Consider the following 20,583-nt stretch of genomic DNA (forward strand, 5'->3'; position numbering starts at 1 on the left):
GCTCACGAAAGCTCATGCTCTAATAAATTGGTTAGTCTCTAAGGTGCCACAAGTCCTCCTTTTCTTTTTGCGAATACAGACTAACACGGCTGTTACTCTGAAACACATAAACATGTGTGTCGGGCATGGCGGAGGAAGGGGACAATAGATTCATCATTATGGAACACACTGTGCTCTTTGGTGTAAGACCCGAAGACATTTGTGGGAAGTGTTTCTGTTGTAGATTACAAGACAAAATTTTACAGCATCTACATTTAGGTACCTCTGAAAATGTTACCCTTAGTCTATAAGCTTTGTTAAAAAGCATGTGGCTGGTGGGCTGGTTCTGAATGTTTGCCATTGCTTTGTCCATTCAAAAGAACTGTTAATTTTACTTTGTGATTCTATCAATAAGAATCCACTTTTTGAACAAGTATGCCTTTCATTTCATGCTTTTTCAAACAAGGAAGGGAGAATTATGTTACTATCACTGGGAAAAAAAGCATAAAGCAATTAGTTTCTATTCATTTTAAATGGCAGCAGTTGTAAAATCCTCTCATTTGGTTTTACAATATAACATTCAAATAAAAACGTCAGTTTCCTCATCCACCCCATATATATGTACACGTATCAAAACCTTCAACAATAGAGCTATAGTAAAGCAAGCTGCGTTCTATTCCACTTAAAACACTTCCAGGCAAATTGTCAAATAACTTAAATCTTTATTGTTGATGTATAAGGGATAAAGAGCAGATTCTTTTCAGGTACCAGTTTGGGCTGGCTTTGCAAAGTCTAATTTTGATAAAGTGAGCATTTTTCACAGCACTGTCACTTATGGAGAATAAATATGTTGTTGCAAGAATATTTCTTTCATTAGAATCATACTTTAAGGCCTACTGATCCCCTTAAATTCAGTTTAGAGTTTCACAAAGTGTTAATGTCTCCTCTCCCAAAAAAGAAGTTTAGGTGATAAAATTGTATCAAATAAAAAGGGGACACCAATGGCTTTGGGGATTAGAAATGAGTTACAAGAAGATTTATCTCCAGATTACAGGCTAAAACAAGGTCTAAATTGAAATTGATAGCAACTGCTATTATCATGGTAAGGTAGCTTTTGTGAAATGGGTTTCTGATCTCAGTTTTCGTCATGGAAACCTAGCCACTGTTACGATGAGCACAGGCAACAAGGACCAACCCTTTTCTCTCTAGAGCTGTCCCTTGAAGTCAGGTTTTATTTCTACACTCAAAAATTGACTGTAAAAATGATACCTTTGTACCTCCATAGATCTTCTCCCTCTTCTTAGAAAGTCACATCTGCTAACTTTAGTGACAAGAGTGACAGCTAGCGAACAAGAGCAGCAAACAAGAGAATTCTCCAGCTGAAGCATGAGACACCCTTGAATGAGTTTGTTTGTTGTGTGCTTGCTTGCTTGCCATACACTTGCTGAGCCAAGGGCTGAAAGCTTACTAATGAGGCTCCAGCTTATCTTAAGATCCCTAACCCAGTTAGGATCCCTTAAGGGGGGGGGGGGGAAGCGGGAACGGCGGCGGCGCTAACTCAAGGAGAACAGGGGTTTAAAAAGCCAGCTCCTAAGCAACCAGAAGAGCTAGCAAACGGGAGTTTTGCAAGGGAGTTTAGAGACTGAGTATGAGAGGCAGATACACCTAACAAGGCCACTAAGGATACCCCTCCTGGGGAGAGAACCCCAGTTACTAGAAAGAGTCACTAACGGTAAGGGGGGATTCAATTATTAGAAATAAAGATAGCTGGGTTTGTGATGACCAGGAGACCAACATGATAAATTGCCTACCAGGTGCAAAAAAGTTGCATGTCTCATGAGACATTTAGACAGCCTTCTGTGCAGTGCTGGGGAGGAGCCGGTGGAATGTCTCCACCCAAACTGTGTGTTCCTCAGCACCTGTTGCTTTCCCCCAGCTCTTAGTTTAAAAACTCCTCTGTGACCTTTTTAATTTTACATGCCAGCAATCTGGTTCCGTTTTGGTTTAGATGGAGCCCATCCTTCCTGTAATAAACCTAAATCTTCCTCCCTATACCATCGTCTCATCCATGCATTGAGACCCTGCAGTTTTGCCTGTCTTTCTGGCCCTGTGCATAGAACTGGAAGCGTTTCAGAGAGTGCTACCATGGAGCTCCTGGGCTTTAATCTCTTACCTAATAGCCTAAATTTGTCCTCTGGGCAGGGGTGGCTCTACCAATTTTGCCGCCCCAAGCAGTCGCTGCCGAATTGCTGCTGCTGCAACAGCAGCGGACCTGCCGCCGAATTGCTGCCACAGGACACAGACTGCCGCCCTATTCTGAATGCCGCCCCAAGCACCTGCTTGGAAAGCTGGTGCCCAGAGCCAGCCCTGCCTCTGGGACCTCTCTCCTACCATTTACTGAAGGGGGAATTCTATAACCTAGTAAAGGGGATAGGAAAGAAGTTGGTAAAGTACAGATAGGAGCTAGTGAGGAAGAGTCAAACAAAAGAGTCTCATTTATATATAACATATAAAGGCAAGCAACTGAATACTGACAAAATGAACAAATGCTTGTATACAAATTATAGAAATCTCCGTACTAAAGTGCATGAACGAGAGTGCCTGGCATTAAATGAAGATATTGATATAATCCACATCATGGAAACTTGGTGGAATGAGGATAAATCAGTGAGATGTGTTAATACCAAGGTACAAAATATATATGAATGAGAGAGTAAGTCACACTGGTAGGAGAATGGCCCTCTATGTAAAAGAAAGCAGAGTCAAATAAAGTAAAAATCTTAAATGAATCAGACTTTACAATAGAATCTCTATGGATAGAAATTCCATGCTTCAACAATAAGAGTATAGCAGTAGGAATATACTACCAACCACTTGACCATGATGGTGACAATGACTGTTAAATAGGGAGATTAGAGAGGATACAAAGGTAGAAAACCCAATATTAATGGGGGATTTCAACTATGATCCTCGAGAAGAGATGCAGAAATAAAATTTCTAGACATATTAAATGACTGCTTCTTGGAGCAGCTTGTCCTGCAACCCATAAAGGGAGAAGCAATTCTAAGTATCGTCCTAAGTGGAGCACAGGATCTGCTCCAAAAGGTGAACATAGCAGAACTGCTTAATAATAATGACCATAATATAATTAAATTTAAGATTCGTATGGGGGGGGAAATGCCAAAGAAACCCACCACAGTAGCAATTAACTTCAAAAAGGTGAACTACGCAAAAATGAAAAACAGTTAAAGAAAAATTAAAAAGAACAGTGACAAGGGTGGAATGCCTGCAAACTACCTGAAGACTATTTTAATACACCATAATGGAGGCTCAAACTAAATGTTTGCACCAAATAATAACAATAAAAAAGAGAAAGAGGATCCAATATGGCTAAACAGCAGAGTTAAAGAAATGGTTAGAGGCAAAAAGACATCCTTTAAAGATCAAAAGTCAAATCCTAGTGCGGAGTATAGAAAGAAGCATAAACTCTGGCAAGTCAAGTGTAAAGTATAAGAAGGCAGACCAAGAAAGAATTTGAAAAGGAAGTAACTAAGGACACAAAATCTAACAGCAAAAAACCAAAACAAAACAAAAAACCATTAGGTACATCAGAAGCAGTAGTCAGTGGGACAACTGGATGACAGAGGTGCTAAAGGAGCACGCAAGGAGGATAAGGTTGTTGTGGAGAAGCTAAATGAATTAATTTTTTTGCATCAGTCTTCATTGCAGAGGACATGGGGGAGATTCCTATATCTAAGCCTTTCTTTTTAGGTGACAAATCTGAGGAACTATCCCATACTGAGGTATCATTACAGAAGGTTGTGAAAAACTGATAAACAGTAATAGGTCACGAAGACCAGATGGTATTCTCCCAAGAGTTCTGAAGGCAGAACTACTAACAGTGTTATGTAACCTATAACCTAAATCAGCCTCTGTACCAGATGACTGGAGGAGAGCTAATATAACGTGTTTCTTAAAAAGGCTCCAGAGATAATCCTGGCAATTATAGGTTGGTAAAACTAACTGCAGTACCAAGCAAATTGGTTGAAACTATAATAAAGAACAAAATCATCAGACATACAGATAAACATGATATTTTGGGGAAGAGTCAACACTGTTTTTGTAAAGGGAAATCATCCCTCACCAATCTATTAGAATTCTTTGAGGAATCAACAAGCATGAGGACAAGGGTGACACAGTCGATATAATATACTTGGGCTTTCAGCGTATGTCTACATTGTAATGTAAGCCCAAGGTTAGTAGAACTTGAGTTAGCAGATCCTGGGTTTGTTAACTTAAGGCTTTAGCATCTATGCTCATTTGTAACCCCAAGTTATGAATTGTTGAACTTTGGGTTCTAGCATGGGGCTCCAGCACCTACACAGTATTATGTGGGCCCAAGTCCATCCATATCCCAGACTTCTTTGCACCAGAATGTAGCCGCTCTAGCCCTTTGTTTGTGGTGCAGAGTGGGAAAACTTGACTGTCCATCAAACTTGACTCTCCAGAGGACAAAGGAACTTGGCCTGTGGGATACTCTTGGTGGACTCTAAGAGCACGAGTCCAGTGGGGCTGCATCTACACTGCAAAGCAATAGGGCTTGAACCCATGGTACGATGTTGATTCAGGCTCAGACCCCTGTAGGGTCCTGGGTCCAATATGTATGTAGATGGAAGGGGGGTTAGGTTTGAGCCTGAGTTGGAACCCTGCATTTATGTTCCAGTGTAGACATAGCCTTTGACAAGGTCCCCCACCAAAGGCTCTTAAGCAACCTAAGCCGTCAGGGATAAGAGGGAAGGTGCTCTCCTGGACAGTAACTGATTAAAAGGTAGGAAACAAAGGGTAGAAATAAATGGTCAGGTTTTCACAATGAAGCGAGATAAATAGCGGGGTCCCCCAAGGATTTGTACTGGGATGTGTACTGTTAAGCATATTCATAAATGTTCTGGAAAATGGGGTGAACAGTGAGGTGGCAAAATTGCAAGGTATTTATTCAAGACAATGAGATCCAAAACCAAGAACAAAAAGTTACAAAAGGATCTCACTAAACTGCGTGACTGGGTGAAAAAATGGCAGATGAAATTCAAACTTGATTTGTGCAAACTAATGCATACTAGAAAAAACAATCCCAACTATACATACAAAGTGATGGGTCTAAATTAGCGGTTACCACTCAAGAAAGAGATCTTGGAATCATCATGGATAGTTCCCTAAAAACATCCAACTCAATGTGAAGCGGCAGTCAAAAAAAGCTAACAATGTTAGGAACTATTAGGAAAGGGATAGATAAGATGACAAAAATATCATAATGCTACTATATAAATCCATGGTATACCCATACTTTGAATACTATGTGTAGTTCTGGTCGCCCCATCTCAAAAAAGATATATTAGAATTGAAAGAGTTACAGGGAAGGGCAACAAAAATTATTAGGGTTATGGAACAGCTTCCATATGAGGAGAAATTAAAAAGACTGGGACTGTTCATTTTAGCAAAGAGATTATGAAGGGGGGGCAACCTTTTCTAATGCCAGTATATCTTTTTTGAGATGAGGGGACCACATCCGTATGCAGTATTCAAGATATGGGTGTACCATGGATTTATACAAGGGTAATAAGATAGTCTCAGTCTTATTCCCTATCCCTTTTTTAATGATTCCTAACATCCTGTTTGCTTTTTTGATTGCCGCTGCACACTGCGTGGACGTCTTCAGAGAACTATCCACGATGACTCCAAGATCTTTCTCCTGATTAGTTGTAGCTAAATTAGCCCCCATCATATTGTATGTATAATTGGGGTTATTTTTTCCAATGTGCATTACTTTACATTTATCCACATTAAATTTCATTTGCCATTTTGTTGCCCAGTCACTTAGTTTTGTGAGATCTTTTTGAAGTTCTTCACAGTCTGCTTTGGTCTTAACTATCTTGAGCAGTTTAGTAACATCTGCAAACTTTGCCACCTCGCTGTTTACCCCTTTCTCCAGATCATTTATGAATAGGTTGAATAGGATTGGTCCTAGGGCTGACACTTGGGGAACACCACTAGTTACCCCTCTCCATTCTGAAAATTTACCATTTATTCCTACCCTTTGTTCCCTGTCTTTCAACCAGTTCTCAATCCATGAAAGGATCTTCCCTCTTATCCCATGACAACTTAATTTACGTTAAAAGCCTTTGGTGAGGGACCTTGTCAAAGGCTTTCTGGAAATCTAAGTACACTATGTCCACTGGATCCCCCTTGTCCACATGTCTGTTGACCCCCTCAAAGAACTCTAACAGATTAGTAAGACATGATCTTCACTTACAGAAACCATGTTGACCATTGCGCAACAATTTATGTTCTTCTATGTGTCTGACAATTTTATTCTTTACTATTGTTTCAACTAATTTGCCCGGTACTGACGTTAGACTTACCGGTCTGTAATTGCCAGGATCACCTCTAGAGCCCTTCTTAAATATTGGCGTTACATTAGTTATCTTCCAGTCATTGGGTACAGTAGCTGATTTAAAGGACAGGTTACAACCCATAGTTAATAGTTCCGCAATTTCAATTTTGAGTTCTTTCAGAACTCTTGGGTGAATGCCATCTGGTCCCAGTGACTTGTTACTGTTAAGTTTCTCAATTAATTCCCAAAACCTCCTCTAGTGACACTTCAATCTGTTACAATTCCTCAGATTTGTCACCTACAAAAGACAGCTCAGGTTTGGGAATCTCCCTAACATCCTCAGCCATGAAGACTGAAGCAAAGAATTCATTTAGTTTCTCCGCAATGACTTTATCGTCTTTAAGTGCTCCTTTTGTGTCTCGATCGTCCAGGGGCCCCACTGGTTGCTTCTGATGTACTTAAAAAACATTTTGTTATTACCTTTTGAGTTTTTGGCTAGCTGTTCTTCAAACTCCTTTTCGCTTTTCTTATTACATTTTTACATTTAATTTAGCAGTGTTTATGCTCCTTTCTATTTACCTCACTAGGATCTGACTTCCACTTTTTAAAAGATGCCTTTTTATCTCTCACTGCTTCTTTTACATGGTTGTTAAGCCAATGTGGCTCTTTCTGAGTTCTTTTACTGTGTTTTTTAATTTGGGGTATACATCCTTGTATGTTGCTAGTTTAGTGCAGCATATAATTTCACAAAGAGGGTCAATTCCCGTATCTTTAAAAGAATCTCGATTTATCTACATATTCTCAGTTTAGCAACAGACAATAAAATATCAAAGTATTATATACTTACTGTGATAATCTTAACTTTACGTCTGATACAGAGTATTGCCCCTGGAATGGGTGGCTGTAAGGGGAAAAATATAGTGTTTTAATTTTGCCATTTTTCCCATAATGAAAAAACAGAATGGTTTTATTTGCTGGTTGTCCTCCACTGAAACAAAGAAAATATCTAGTTATACATGTCCCAGTTGTGATTCAGTTGTAGGATTTTGACAAATCACCTGTAATCTGCCATCCATTTACAAACTACACATGTTTCATCTTCTTTTCAAACCTCATAAAAGCTGGCAGCTGAGACAATCCTCCTGCTGACAAGATGAGGCATAATGAGAGAAGTGATGTCTTGGGTAGCCATGTAGGGCTTCATAGATTTAAAAAAAAAATGCCATAAACTGAACTCAAACAGCATCCAATGCAACATATGGAGTACAGGTTTAACTAGTCCAATTTTAAAGTGACAAGGCATTAAAAACTATGGCAAAGTCTACATTTAAAAAGGAAAGAATACAACCTCTGAACCAACAACACTGCTGTCAAATGATGATCCTGGCCACTACTACTCCCTGAAAAATAGATGCAACCAAAAATGCACAGGAACCAGCAGACTGTAAATCTCTAAGGAAAGGTGGATGAAGCCTCTGCACACTTACCCTCCCCCATAAGGAGGACAGCCAACTCTCAAAGTTATTCAGAGACTTCCTACCAGCTTCACTTCTGTCTTTAGGCAGAGCTTTAGCAAGCTTCTTCTCATCTATGCCCCATAATCTGAGTCAGGTGCTAGTAACGAGAGAGAGACTGCATCACCCTGGTCTGGAGAAAAGGAGGTACCTCCAGAATCTTTACAGCAGTTCAGTCCTGAATATCTCAAAGTTTCCCAGAGTTGCCTCATATAGGCTGTAGGGAGGAGCAATGAAAGAGAACCTTGTAACATCCCACACAAAAGCGCTCTGATTCCATATAAGAACAGCACAATAAATTCTTTATTTCCCCCCTTTTTTCTGAACTTGGTTTCTTACCTAGAATTTACCTCTGCAAGAGCAGGATGCTTGTTGCTGTTCCATACTCTGTAGTTGTGTGTATTTTTCCAAGTTGCTACAAAGGCTGTTCCGAAGTCCGACAATATCTTTTCGTTATCTGATTAATAAAAGACAGAAGGTGAATGAACCTGTAGCAGTGCACTGAGGATGTAAAAGAAGAAATGAAAGGGAGGTTTTGAAAGAAAATAGAATTTCTTCGATTCTTGTCAACCAGAGAACACGGGGTTCCAGTTCCATAAACATTAGCAAAGCAACAAGCTCATTATTCTGGGTTTAAAAAAATGCCACTGCCCAACACAAAGAGTTAAGGAAAGGAAAATGGAGTTCAGACAACCAAGAAATTCATTTAAAGGAACACTGACAACTTAGCAGTCCGATGGCACCTTAAAGACGAACAGATTTATTTGGGCATAAGCTTTCATGGGTAAAAAACCCACTTCTTCAGATGCATCTGAAGAACCGCAGATGCATCTGAAGAAGTGGGGTTTTTACCCACAAAACCTTATGCCCAAATAAATCTGTTCGCCTTTAAGGTGCCACCGGACTCCTCATGGTTTTTGTGGATACAAACTAACAAGGCTACCCCTGGGATACTGACAATTTAGTTTAGGTACAACTTAGTTTTTTTTAAAAAATATCAATATGAATAAAATTGTATTTTGATTTTTTGATATCAAGCTGTTAAACATCCCCATATAATGAACCCAAACTGCACTGTGCCACCACATGAGAATCTGAAAGTGAAGGTAAGTGGCCTAGCTCTGTTGCAAGGCATTACCCGACAGCAGGAAACAAGTCAAAGAACATGATATCACCTGTACTGATCTTGCCCTAACACAGGGGCGGGCAAACTTTTTGTCCTGAGGGCCACATCAGGTTTCGGAAATTGTACGGAGGGCCGGATAGGGGAGGCTGTGCCTCCCCAAACAGCCAGGCATGGCCCAGCCCCCGCCTCCCCCACTTCTTTCCCGCTGATGGCCTCTCCCCAGGACTCCTTCCCCATCCAACCCCCCTGTCCCCTGACTGCCCCCCACCGCCCCATCCAACCCCACCTCTCATTCCTGACTACCCCCCCGGGACTCCTGCCCCCATTCAACCCCCCCTGTTCCCCGCCCTCTGACCACCCCGACCCCTATCCACACCCCTGCCCCCTGACCACCACCCCCGAACTCCCCTACTCTCTATCCAACCCCCCCTGCTCCCTTACCGCGCTACCTGGAGCACCGGTGGCTGGCAGCACTACAGCCGTGCCACCCAGCTGGAGTCAGCCACGCCACCGGGCAGCACAGAGCACCAGGTCAGGCCGGGCTCTGCAGCTGCGCTGCCCCAGGAGCTCGCAGCCCCGCCGCCCAGAGCATCGCGCCGGCAGCGCAGTGAGCTAAGGCTACGGGGGAGAAGGAACAGCCAGGGAGGGGCCAGGGGCTAGCCTCCAGGGCCAGGAGCTCAGGGGCGAGGCAGGAGGATCCTGCGGGCTGGATGTGGCACGCGGGCCGTAGTTTGCCCACCTCTGCCCTAACAGCAGAACCCTGCTTTACTGTACTACATTAAACTGCAAATTCAATTTGAGGGTGAAGCTGAGAGTTACTAAAGTGTGAATTAATGAACCATCATATACTACTGGTGTATTATGTTAATGACCCTTTAGCAATATATTTACAAATACAGAAAATCAATCTAGAATATTCAAAAGGGAAAAGTAAAATCTATCATGGGGTTCATGAAAAGCATGTTATGCCACAAACAGTAATCTTAAATAAAAGTACAAAGCTGGAGATACAGAGAACCCAGAGAACGTAATATATCTATGTTTGAAGTGAAGCTTGATACAGCGTTTGCTCAGGAATATCATGGAGTGGACACAGAATTGGTTGACAGGCAGTCTACTGAGAATAATTATGAAGGGGAGGGCAATTAAAAGGATTAATACTGGGCAAACAGAACTTTTCCTAAAAGATTCAGAGAAAAAGCTGTTTAAATTCTGCATAAACAATTGGGAATAGCTAAAATCCAAAAAGAGACCCTAAATTAGCAGGATGTCTGCATGTATACATTTCAAGTACTTCTATTTATGAGGAAAGTGTAATGGAAATTAACACAAATACCCAAAAGAAGATAACAAAGGGGGAATATAATAATCGCTAAATCATTGAGAGTTAACAACATAGAATAAAGCAAGAAATTAATGAAGATGGTCAAGGGATTTAAAAAAAAAAAAATTTCAACTGAGATAAAGGATGAGTATAAGCCAAGCTGAAAATGCAATGGAGCAATTGTTTACTATGCATTCAGCCTCCCCTGCCCATCCTCACCTCAGCCCCTAAAAAGATTACCAGAATTTACCTGGCTGCAGCACAGCAGCAAGCAATGCATGAAGATAGGCACCAAACTGAGCCCTGATCCACTCGTCTCCTCCCTCCCAACCGGTGCCATCGAGGAAAACATCATCCCTGTTCTCAGTTACATGCTTCACCAAGTAGTCTGCAAATCTCAGGTCAGCAGTTGTGAGGTTCAGGATCTTCCTGAGTTCTGGATCATGGATTTGGACAAGGGCTTCCTCTATCTGATTGAAATAATCCCAAGGGGGGAAACAGTCTAAATAAGACTTTCAGCATACATAACCTGTACTATTTTTGGTCAAATGAGTAATTCATCCGCACCTATAACCACAACCAAAGGTAAGGAGAAACTGATGACCAAATTATGCTTCAACTGTTCTCAGGATATGAGATGATGGTCTGAAGTAGCCTGAACTTGATGAACTTCCTGGCAAAACCTGCGGAAGCTCTTTGTCAGGATTTTGGGTACATTCCTAGAGAGTATGTTCCTAGAGACTATTTTCTGAGACTTTGATTTATTGGCTGACTGAGTTAATTTGCTACCTGCATATAATTTTTTAATGTTGTTGGGTGGTCATCATTATGCAATTGTAAACTTAATTCTTAGGGCATCTACAGCTTTCTGTTTGGGCATTTTTTATTGCTGCTTAAATATAAAGTAAATAAATCTGAGGAAGAGCATATTTATGTTATCACAACTGTGTCTGCTTCTCAATTATAAACATTTACTTTTAAGATCTTATTAGGCAGCCATGAAAGTTCACTATGAGAAAAATAAACCATGACTAACAAGGAATCATATGGAGCTTTAAAAAATATTCTATAAAGTGTAATTACTGGATATAATGTATTACACCAGAAACTTATTAATATTTTTGAAAGTGAATGAAGTTAAGGTTTCCTGCTTAATAACTTATATAAATGCAAGTATATAGAATTCTAGCATCATAGGTGTGAGACTTTTCCATCTCTATTGTATTTAAGGGCTTGTCTCCAGAGTGAAGTTGTTCTGGAATAAGATAGGGTGTGAATTTACAGCACTATAGCTATTCCAGAATAGCTCTTTGTGTGGACACACAGTTGATTCGGTCAATTTCCTTTGAAAGACAAGCCCATAGCATAGGACATAGATAGGTAACTGAACACACATCATAAAAACCTGTTCAGTTGTCCACTGTAAACAAAGTACAGAAAATTTCAGTGACCCTAACTGGAAGTTTAGGAATATTTTTGTACATATTGTTTTCTGACAAAAGCTCTTTTAAAAGAAAGTGTGCAGGTAAGTTTTTTGGAGCAGGAACTATCTTTCTGTTGTGTGTTTGTACAGAGCCTAGGACAGTAGTGTTTTGGTCCATAACTGGAACTCTTAGGTACCAACACAATACAAATAATAAAAATAATGTATTTAACAACTTCATTAGTAAACAAAGGCTCTTATTTTGACTTAAACACGTTCATAAGGCAACCACTTTTTCAGTTTAAAAAGTTTTTAAGAAGAGAATTCATACTTCCACAATTGCATCACTTAGATGCTTCTGCTGACGGAACAGGATGTTGGTGGCTCCCGCAACAAAGCCACGAACTGTTACATCAGAGAGGAGGTGATGCTGTTGCAGTGCCATGTATGGCAAGCAAAGGTAACCCTAAGATAATGGAAATGTTAAATGATTAGTAAGAAAAGGGGAAGGGCAAAACATCCCCAGCAAAACCAATCTTACTGTACTTACCCACCTCCACAGTTCTAGCTAGAGCTAAACAAAGGCAACACCACCACCACACAGAGAGAACAAGCCTGGTTATTGCTCTGCACCATGTTCCTAGCTACACTGCCACTGGAATCTGATGTTGCTTTGCTACATTAAGCAAACCAGGTTTCACAGAAATGGAGTATACTTGGTAACGGCTTATGGCGGCTTTCACTCTTAGTGGGCTGGATTTCAACCAGTCACAACAGCCTTCAGATGGTAACAGAGTTGACAAATGTGAAATGAGTTTGGTGGTCTCAATCCAGTTCTCGTGTCCTTGGCATGCACAGTAAAGAGGACAAAAACTGAACGGACAGCAGACTATCCTCTCTTCCACAGCATTCTCTTCTGGCAGGACTCAGGTATACTTCCAGGACAGTTAAAAGACTTTCACTGTTGCTAACCACGTTTTTCAGGGACAGGGACTTTCAGGCTCCAGGGATAACTGTTTGTGAGCATGTGCATGCCTGCTTTTAAAAAAAAAAAAAGCAGCAGGAGAAAAAGACGATGCTCTGTGCTTTTTAACCACTGTGTCCTTATGATACTAATTACACCAATGCTTTCCAGGAAAATTTGCTATTTAAAGAAAGTCTAAGTCTTTGATGTAGGTTACACCCACATTTTAGTGATACAGCTGGAAGCATTATAGTTTTCATTTTAAAATAGAATCAATGTACCCCTTGAAACACTAGCCCAATTCCAGCTGTTCAGTTACATAAAGCATCGTCCAGTTCATTCACTAATACTAGCAGAAGGAGGACAGGCATATTGGACAAAACAACAAGAGTGAATGTATATCAGCATGCAGTACATGGCAATTTGAAACACAGGGAGGAAAGGAATACAACTACTCCTTTTTTCTAGATTAAACACGGGGGTTGCTATCCAGATGAAAAATACTAACATCTATAACAGAACCGTCTTTGTCAGAGAATAACAGTCCTGTGTTAGAGAGGACCAACCTGGAGTATTAGGTTTCCGGAAAAATAATATTAAGGAAGTTGACAATGCAATATTTAATTGTCATGTAATTTTAACCACCAGACGAGTTGTAAAATTTTAGAAATGCTTTGCCATTTAAAATAAAGAGGGCCTGATTCCAAACTCACCATGCAACTCTGACGACTTCTGATTTACACTGGTGTAAATGACATGAGCATCTGACCTTATATAGCTGGCACTAAAATTAGTAACAAAAATCCATAACCTGTTTTTTCCTTGTGGTTTTGTGCTCTTTTATACTAGGAAATGCATTACCAATTAAGCCAGTTCATGACCTTTCGGCACAATCTCATTCATCCAAGTTTGGTCTGGTGGACTAAACTTTCTTTCCATAGTATGGAACGAACAAACAAAAACAAGAAAACAAACTTGTAAATAATCCTATCAAAAGAGATTCGCTGATTATAAGGCCAGAAGGGACCACTGTGATCATCTAGTCTGACTGCCTGTATAACACAGGACATAAGATTTCCTTGTATTAGAGTATATCTTTTAGAAAAATATCCATTCATGATTTAAAAATTGCCAGATCTAAAATGGAGTTCAGTTTCATGTTAAATTAAATTGTTTGCTGAGAGTAGACAATCTAGAACACGGGTGGGCAAACTTTTTGGCCCAAGGGCCACATCTGGATGGGGAAATTGCATGCAGGGCCATGAATGTAGGGCTGGGGTTGGGGGTGCGGGAGGAAGTGCAGTGTGCAGGAAGGGGCTCAGGGCAAGGGGCTGGGGTAGAGGAGGAATGTGGGGTGTACAAGGGGGCTCAGGGAAGGGGATTGGGTGCAGGATGGGTGCAGAGTGCGGGAAAGGGCTCAGGGCAGGGGTGTAGGGAGGAGGCTGAGGGCAGGAGGTTGGGGTGCAGGAGGAGTGCAGGGTGCGGCAGGGAGCTCAGGGCAGGTGTGCAGGCAGGGGTCTCAGGGCAGGGAGTTGGGGTGCGGGCTCCGACCCGGTGCCACTTATGTGGAGCGGCTCCAGGGTGGCAGCAGCACACACTGGGGCCAGGGCAGGCTCCTTGCCTGCCTGCCTGCCTGGGCCTTGCACCGCTCTCAAAAGCGGCCGGCACCACATCCCTGAGGCCCTTACTGCCCTCACCTGTGGGTACCTCCCCCAGAGCTCCCATTGGCCGCAGTTTTCCGTTCCCAGCCATGGGAGCTGCAGGGGCGGTGCCTGCAGGCGAGGGCAGCGTGCATAGCCCTCTGCCCCCTCCCGTCCCCGAGGCGCTGCAGGGACGTGGTGCCAGCCACTTCTGGGAGCAGCAATCCCACAGGTTGGATCCAAAGCCCTGATGGGCTGAACCCAGCCCGTGGGCCGTAGTTTGCCCACCCTGCTCTAGACGTTATTGAAGGATGCTCATCACTAGAAATTGATATATCTGAAATTTCCAGTCCTCTGCTTTGATTTCATTAGTTAAACTTGAATGAGAGAGTGCCTTCGTAGGATGGAAGGTAAACATTAAAAACCATACTGTCAGCTACATTTAAATTACAGGTTTCAGAGTAGCAGCCGTGTTAGTCTGTATTCGCAAAAAGAAAAGGAGGACTTGTGGCACCTTAGAGACTAACCAATTTATTTGAGCATAAGCTTTCATGAGCCACAGCTCACTTCATCGGACGCATACTGTGGAAAGTGTAGAAGATCTTTTTATACACACAAAGCATGAAAAAATACCTCCCCCCACCCCACTCTCCTGCTGGTAATAGCTTATCTAAAGCGATCACTCTCCTTACAATGTGTATGATAATCAAGTTGGGCCATTTCCAGCACAAATCCAGGTTCCAGCAAGAGACTGCTGAATTGGAATTCATTTGCAAATTGGATACAATTAACTTAGGTTTGAATAGAGACTGGGAGTGGCTAAGTCATTATGCAAGGTAACCTATTTCCCCTTTTCCCCTTGTTTTTTCCTATCCCCCCCTCCCCCCAGACGTTCTTGTTAAACCCTGGATTTGTGCTGGAAATGGCCCACCTTGATTATCATACACATTGTAAGGAGAGTGGTCACTTTAGATAAGCTATTACCAGCAGGAGAGTGGGGTGGGGGGAGGTATTTTTTCATGCTTTGTGTGTATAAAAAGATCTTCTACACTTTCCACAGTATGCATCTGATGAAATGAGCTGTGGCTCACGAAAGCTTATGCTCAAATAAATTGTTTAGTCTCTAAGGTGCCACAGGTACTCCTTTTCTTTTTACATTTAAATTGTTTAGTTCTCCATTTTAAAACCCATCTTAAAATCTTCAAGATTTTTTTCCCCCATTAGTGTTTTGTCCTTTTACCAAATGAAAAAAACACTGATTTCCCCCTTTAAACTGGTATTTCTAATTGAACTGGTAAACATGAATTTGCATTTGCTTGTATGCATCGTTAGAATTATAGAATATCAGAGTTGGAAGGGACCTCAGGAGGTCATCTAGTCCAACCCCCTGCTCAAAGCTGTTGTTGTAGCCGTGTCAGCTCAGGATATTAGAGACAGAAAGTGGGTGAGGTAATATCTTTAAGTGGTCCAACTTCTGGTGGTGACAGACAAGCTTTCGAGCTTACACAGAGCTCTTCTTCTGGACTGGGAAATTTACTCAGAGTATCACAGCTAAACACAAGATGGAACAGATTGTTTAGCATAAGTAGTTAACATATATTTCAAGGGACCATTCAAGATGAAGTGGCCTGTTAACACCCCTCCTGTCACAGGGAGGAAAGCAGTTGGCAGGGGATTATTAGTGGGTTATAGATTTTTGTAATAAACTATAAATCCAGTGTCTTTTGAAGGTGTTGTGCTTGTTTCCTTTGAGGATGGGGACTGATAGATCAGATATAGCGGGATCGCTTTGTGAAAAGTGTTAACCCACAGCTGATGTGGTATTTTTGTCCTTTACCATTTTATTCAGTCATCTGTCCAGAGGATGAAAATATCATCGATGTATCCTAGATATATCATTTGTCTATCATTAAACCAATGATATACCTGAGATACATCAATGATATTTTCATCCTCCGGACAGACAATGAAAACTCACTCAGATTTTTACCACAACTTTCACAATCACAACCTGTCCATTAAACTCTCTCTGGAATGCTCCCATACCAGCATCGACTTCCTGGACACCACAATCAGCTTCAACAATGGAACCCTCTACAAGTCTGTACAAGAAACCCACGGATCACCACAACTACCTTCACAGATCCAGTAAACACCCCCCACACAGAAATCTGTTATCTACAGCTGGGCACTCAGATACCACAGAACATGCTCCAAAGAGAATGTCTGGGATATACACCTTAACACACACAAAATCGCCTTCACAGAACAATGACATTCCACCAGAAAAGTAGATCACATCATGGAACAGGTCACCCAAATACCCCGAGAGAACCTGTTTCAATACAGAAATAAAACCAGCTCTCTGACCACACACCCCTAGTTGTCACCTACCACCCCCCACATTGGAACCCATACGGGGTTTCAAACAACTACAACCCATACTTAATGGGGACTCCAGGCTGGAAAAAATCCTTCCTGCCCTCTCTTCTGGCCTTCAAACAAACAACCCCCCAACCTCTCCCTCTTGTGATCATCAGAAGCAAACTGCTCACAGACCAGGACACACCAACTGATCAACACCCCCCACAACACACCTTTCAAGATCTTTGGGTCCTACACATGCTTTTCAAAACATGTGGTGTACCTCATCCAGTGCACTAAATGCCCCAATAAAAATAACTATGTGGGTGAAACCAGACAATCACTAAGCTCTCGAATGAACTCTCACAGGAAAATGGTAAAAGACAAAAACACCACATCACCTGCTGGTGAACTCTTTTCACAAAGCGATCACTCTATATCTGACCTCTCAGTCCTCATCCTCAAAGATAACTTGCACAACACTTTAAAAGACAAGCATAGGTGCTTAAATTCATAACTTTGCTAGACACTAAAAATCAAGGACTGAATAGAGACACTGAATTTATGGCTTATTACAACAATCCTTAACCCACTAATAATCCCTCCACAGCTACATTCCCGCCATTCCCTTCCTTTCCTCCCAATGACTGGAGGGGTGTTAATGGGCCTCTTCACGGTTCCTTGAAATATGTGTTAAATACTTATGATAAACAATCTGTTCCATCTTGTATTTAGCTGCGACACTGTGGTCTGGTCTACACTACAGACTTGCATTGGTATAACTACATCAAACAGGGGTGTGAAAAATCCACATCCCTGAGTGGCGTAGCTATACTGACCTAACCCCCAGTGCAGACAGCGTTATGTCGGTAAGGGAGCTTCTCCCATCGACATAGCTACCGCCTCTCAGGGAGATGGATTAACTATGCCAGTGGGTCTCAAACTTTTTTTAGTGGTGACCCCTTTCACACAGCAAGCCTCTGAGTGCAACCCACCTAATAAACTAAACACACTTTTTAATATATTTAACACCATTATAAATGCTGGAGGCAAGTGGGGTTTGGGGTGGAGGTTGACAGCTTGTGATCCCCCATGTAATAACCTCACAAGGCCTTGGGGGGTCCCGACTCCCAGTCTGAGAACCCCTGAACTATGCTGACGGGGGGAGCTCTTTGCTGTCGGTATACAGCATCTTCATTAAAGGGCTACAGCAGTGCAGCTGCGCCGATGCAACCTTTTAAGTGTAAACCTGCCCTCTGAGTAAGTTTCCCAGACCTGAAGAAGAGCTGTGTGTAAGCTTGACAGCTTGTCTCGCTTGCCATCAGAAGTTGGTGCAATAAAAGATATTTTCTCACCCACCTTGTCTCTTTGCATTTGGCTGTCATTTCATAGGACCTTTATATATCTATGTTAGTTGGCATGATTGCAGCTTCAGGTCACTTGTATTGACATTCCTTAAATTTTAACTCCGGAACATCAAAGACTGAGTTTTCTGTGGCAAATCTTTGGCTGTGTAATTTGCATCTCTGGTCGTCTGTAGAGCCAGCATTGAAGGTTGACACTTTTGTTTTGGTCAAGCACCTAATTGTGGATCACTGATAAAGAGCTTTTTCTTATTATGAGTTATGGCAGCACAGAGAAGGTTGCATTTCAGCTGTTAGCTTTGGACAATTTAACATGTTGCTTCTCATATAAGTTACTAATATAAGTTACGATCCAATGGGATCAGAACACTGAGAACATAGTTTAATAAAATCAACTTCTAATTCTATGACTACCAGTTTAAGATATTCTAAACAGTTCCACTAGTCCCTAAAAAGCCATTGATATAATGTCATCAACATCAGTCCCAACTCCCATCACAAAAGCCATTTTTAAGGACTGGATATTTACCATGACTTCCCATCTACATTCACGAAATATTAAAAAAAAACAAAAAACCTTTAGATATCTGACATAACTCATCTCAAGGCTCTATCAACATGCAGAGAATTTCAGAGTATAGCTGCAAAGGATGATGCTAAAATATGAGTTTGTGTTCACATTATTCATTTCCAAGATTCAGAAATCAGGCAAAAGTGGTCATGGCAGATCAGTGTCCTATTATATGACGAGCCTTTTTAAATAGACATGCCGAGTATCCTGAGATTCAAAACTAAGGTCAGACTCACCTAATGCTCAGACACACTCCTTCTACCCTCCTACCCTTTCCCGTCTATGCACATAACTATAGTATCTCCAATTTCAGCTGTGCTGAACAGTCATAAATCATGAGAAGTAGTGCATATGCATGTGGGGTGGAAAATACATCCAGGAAAGTGGTTTTTTTTTTACTATACAAACATAAAGTCACTTGTTAGAGCCTCCACTTGAATATGGAGCAGTACTTTAAACAGGCTTCAAGTTGGGCACCCAAAATTGCTAGTCACTTTTGAAAACTTAGGCCTGAAAGTGTTGGTAAATATTTACTAAGTATAATTATCAAAATGTTTACCTTAGTAAAAATAGCCAATGGCATGCCATACTGGTCCTCCTCCAACCCTGATATCAGTCCTGGAACAAGAACCACATGTCCTGTTTTAGCCTGAGGTTGCACAGTAATTGGAGGGCTTTCCGATGTTATGCATTCCTTTGAAAGGATTTCAGTCTGTTCTGATGTCATATTTTCATGTTCTCCTTCTTTCAAGTTGGGATCATCCAAAATACTAGGATCCAAGGTCTCCCAGTCGCTTTCAGAAGACTCTGGAGAAGTGCGTGAAGGAGGTTTCAAATGTTGTCCCGTGCCATTGGAGGACTGTGATCCATTGCAATTCTTTTCAGAATGGGATAAAGGCACATCTGTTTTCTGAGCCTCCCGCACATGGTTTCCTGATAGCTTCCTGCCTTCCTCACCCATTCCTGAGTTTGTATTTGAAATGTCAGCAGCAGACACAGAAACATAATCATCTAAAGGGGGTGTAACTTCCCGCAAGCCAGTATCCTCTGATACACTCTTTCTTGGTCTGTACTGTGAACTGTCAGTAAGACCATGTTCAATCATACCTGGAGGACAAACACACACAATATCATCTCACCAAAGATTTTAGTGATTTTTGATAATAGCAAAGTAGGAAATGCTTTTTAGTATATATATATATTTAAAAAAAAAAAAACTGTCATGCATTTTCGTTGCCACTTTAAAAATCCAGTTCACTTCTGCCAGAGGCACCAAATTTCTAATGTGCTGGGGGCTGCTTGACCCCACTCTGCCCCAGACCCTGACCCCACTTCACCCCTTTCCCAAAGGCCCCACACCTGCCCTGCCTCTTCCCGCCCCTGCTCTGCCTCATTCCACCCCCGCCCCTGGGCACACCCCAACTTCGCTCCTCCCCCGCCACCCCAGAGCCTCCTGCACGCTGCGGAACAGCTGATCGTGGCGGGTGGGAGGTGCTGGGGGGAGGGAGGGAAACTGCCGGTGGGTACTCAGCACCTACCATTTTTTCCCATAGGTGCTCCAGCGTGGAGCACCCAGGGAGTCGGCACCTATGACTTTGGCCCAAATGGATCAGTACTGACCTTCTGTCTTGGCAAGTGTTATTGAAAACTTTGATAAACATTTGGTCAGGAACACAGAACCAATGACTTCTTATTCACAGATATATCGAGGGTGCCCAATATGCAGCCCGCAGAGATAAAATAGACTTAGTTTCTTATTACTACAGTAAGGAGCACTCCATAAGTATCAAGTGTTATCAGGTTGTGCGCATGTGTGCTTCATAAAAATATTATGTAGCTTTGTGTGTGAATTCACTGTGGCTATTGTACTCTGGCAATATACCAACACAGCCCCCGTATCACATAAGTTCCCCCTGCCCCAAATAT

General features: G+C 41.8%; 1 protein-coding gene across 1 annotated transcript in view; it reads right to left on the reverse strand.

Annotated features, from left to right (window-relative positions):
* The window catches only part of AVL9 (AVL9 cell migration associated), a 69,598-nt gene that overhangs the window by 3,244 nt on the left and 45,771 nt on the right, over window positions 1–20,583 (reverse strand). The window contains exons 10-14 of the mRNA XM_084621349.1: window positions 19,217–19,764; window positions 12,086–12,220; window positions 10,582–10,801; window positions 8,221–8,338; window positions 7,215–7,268 (exon numbers count right to left, since the gene is read on the reverse strand). Of these exons, the coding sequence (XP_084477475.1) occupies window positions 7,215–7,268; window positions 8,221–8,338; window positions 10,582–10,801; window positions 12,086–12,220; window positions 19,217–19,764 (1,075 nt within the window). The remainder of the gene's footprint in view (window positions 1–7,214; window positions 7,269–8,220; window positions 8,339–10,581; window positions 10,802–12,085; window positions 12,221–19,216; window positions 19,765–20,583) is intronic.

The sequence above is a fragment of the Lepidochelys olivacea genome (genome assembly GCF_965140295.1).
Source record: "Lepidochelys olivacea isolate rLepOli2 genome assembly, chromosome: 2".
Taxonomy (NCBI): domain Eukaryota; kingdom Metazoa; phylum Chordata; order Testudines; family Cheloniidae; genus Lepidochelys; species Lepidochelys olivacea.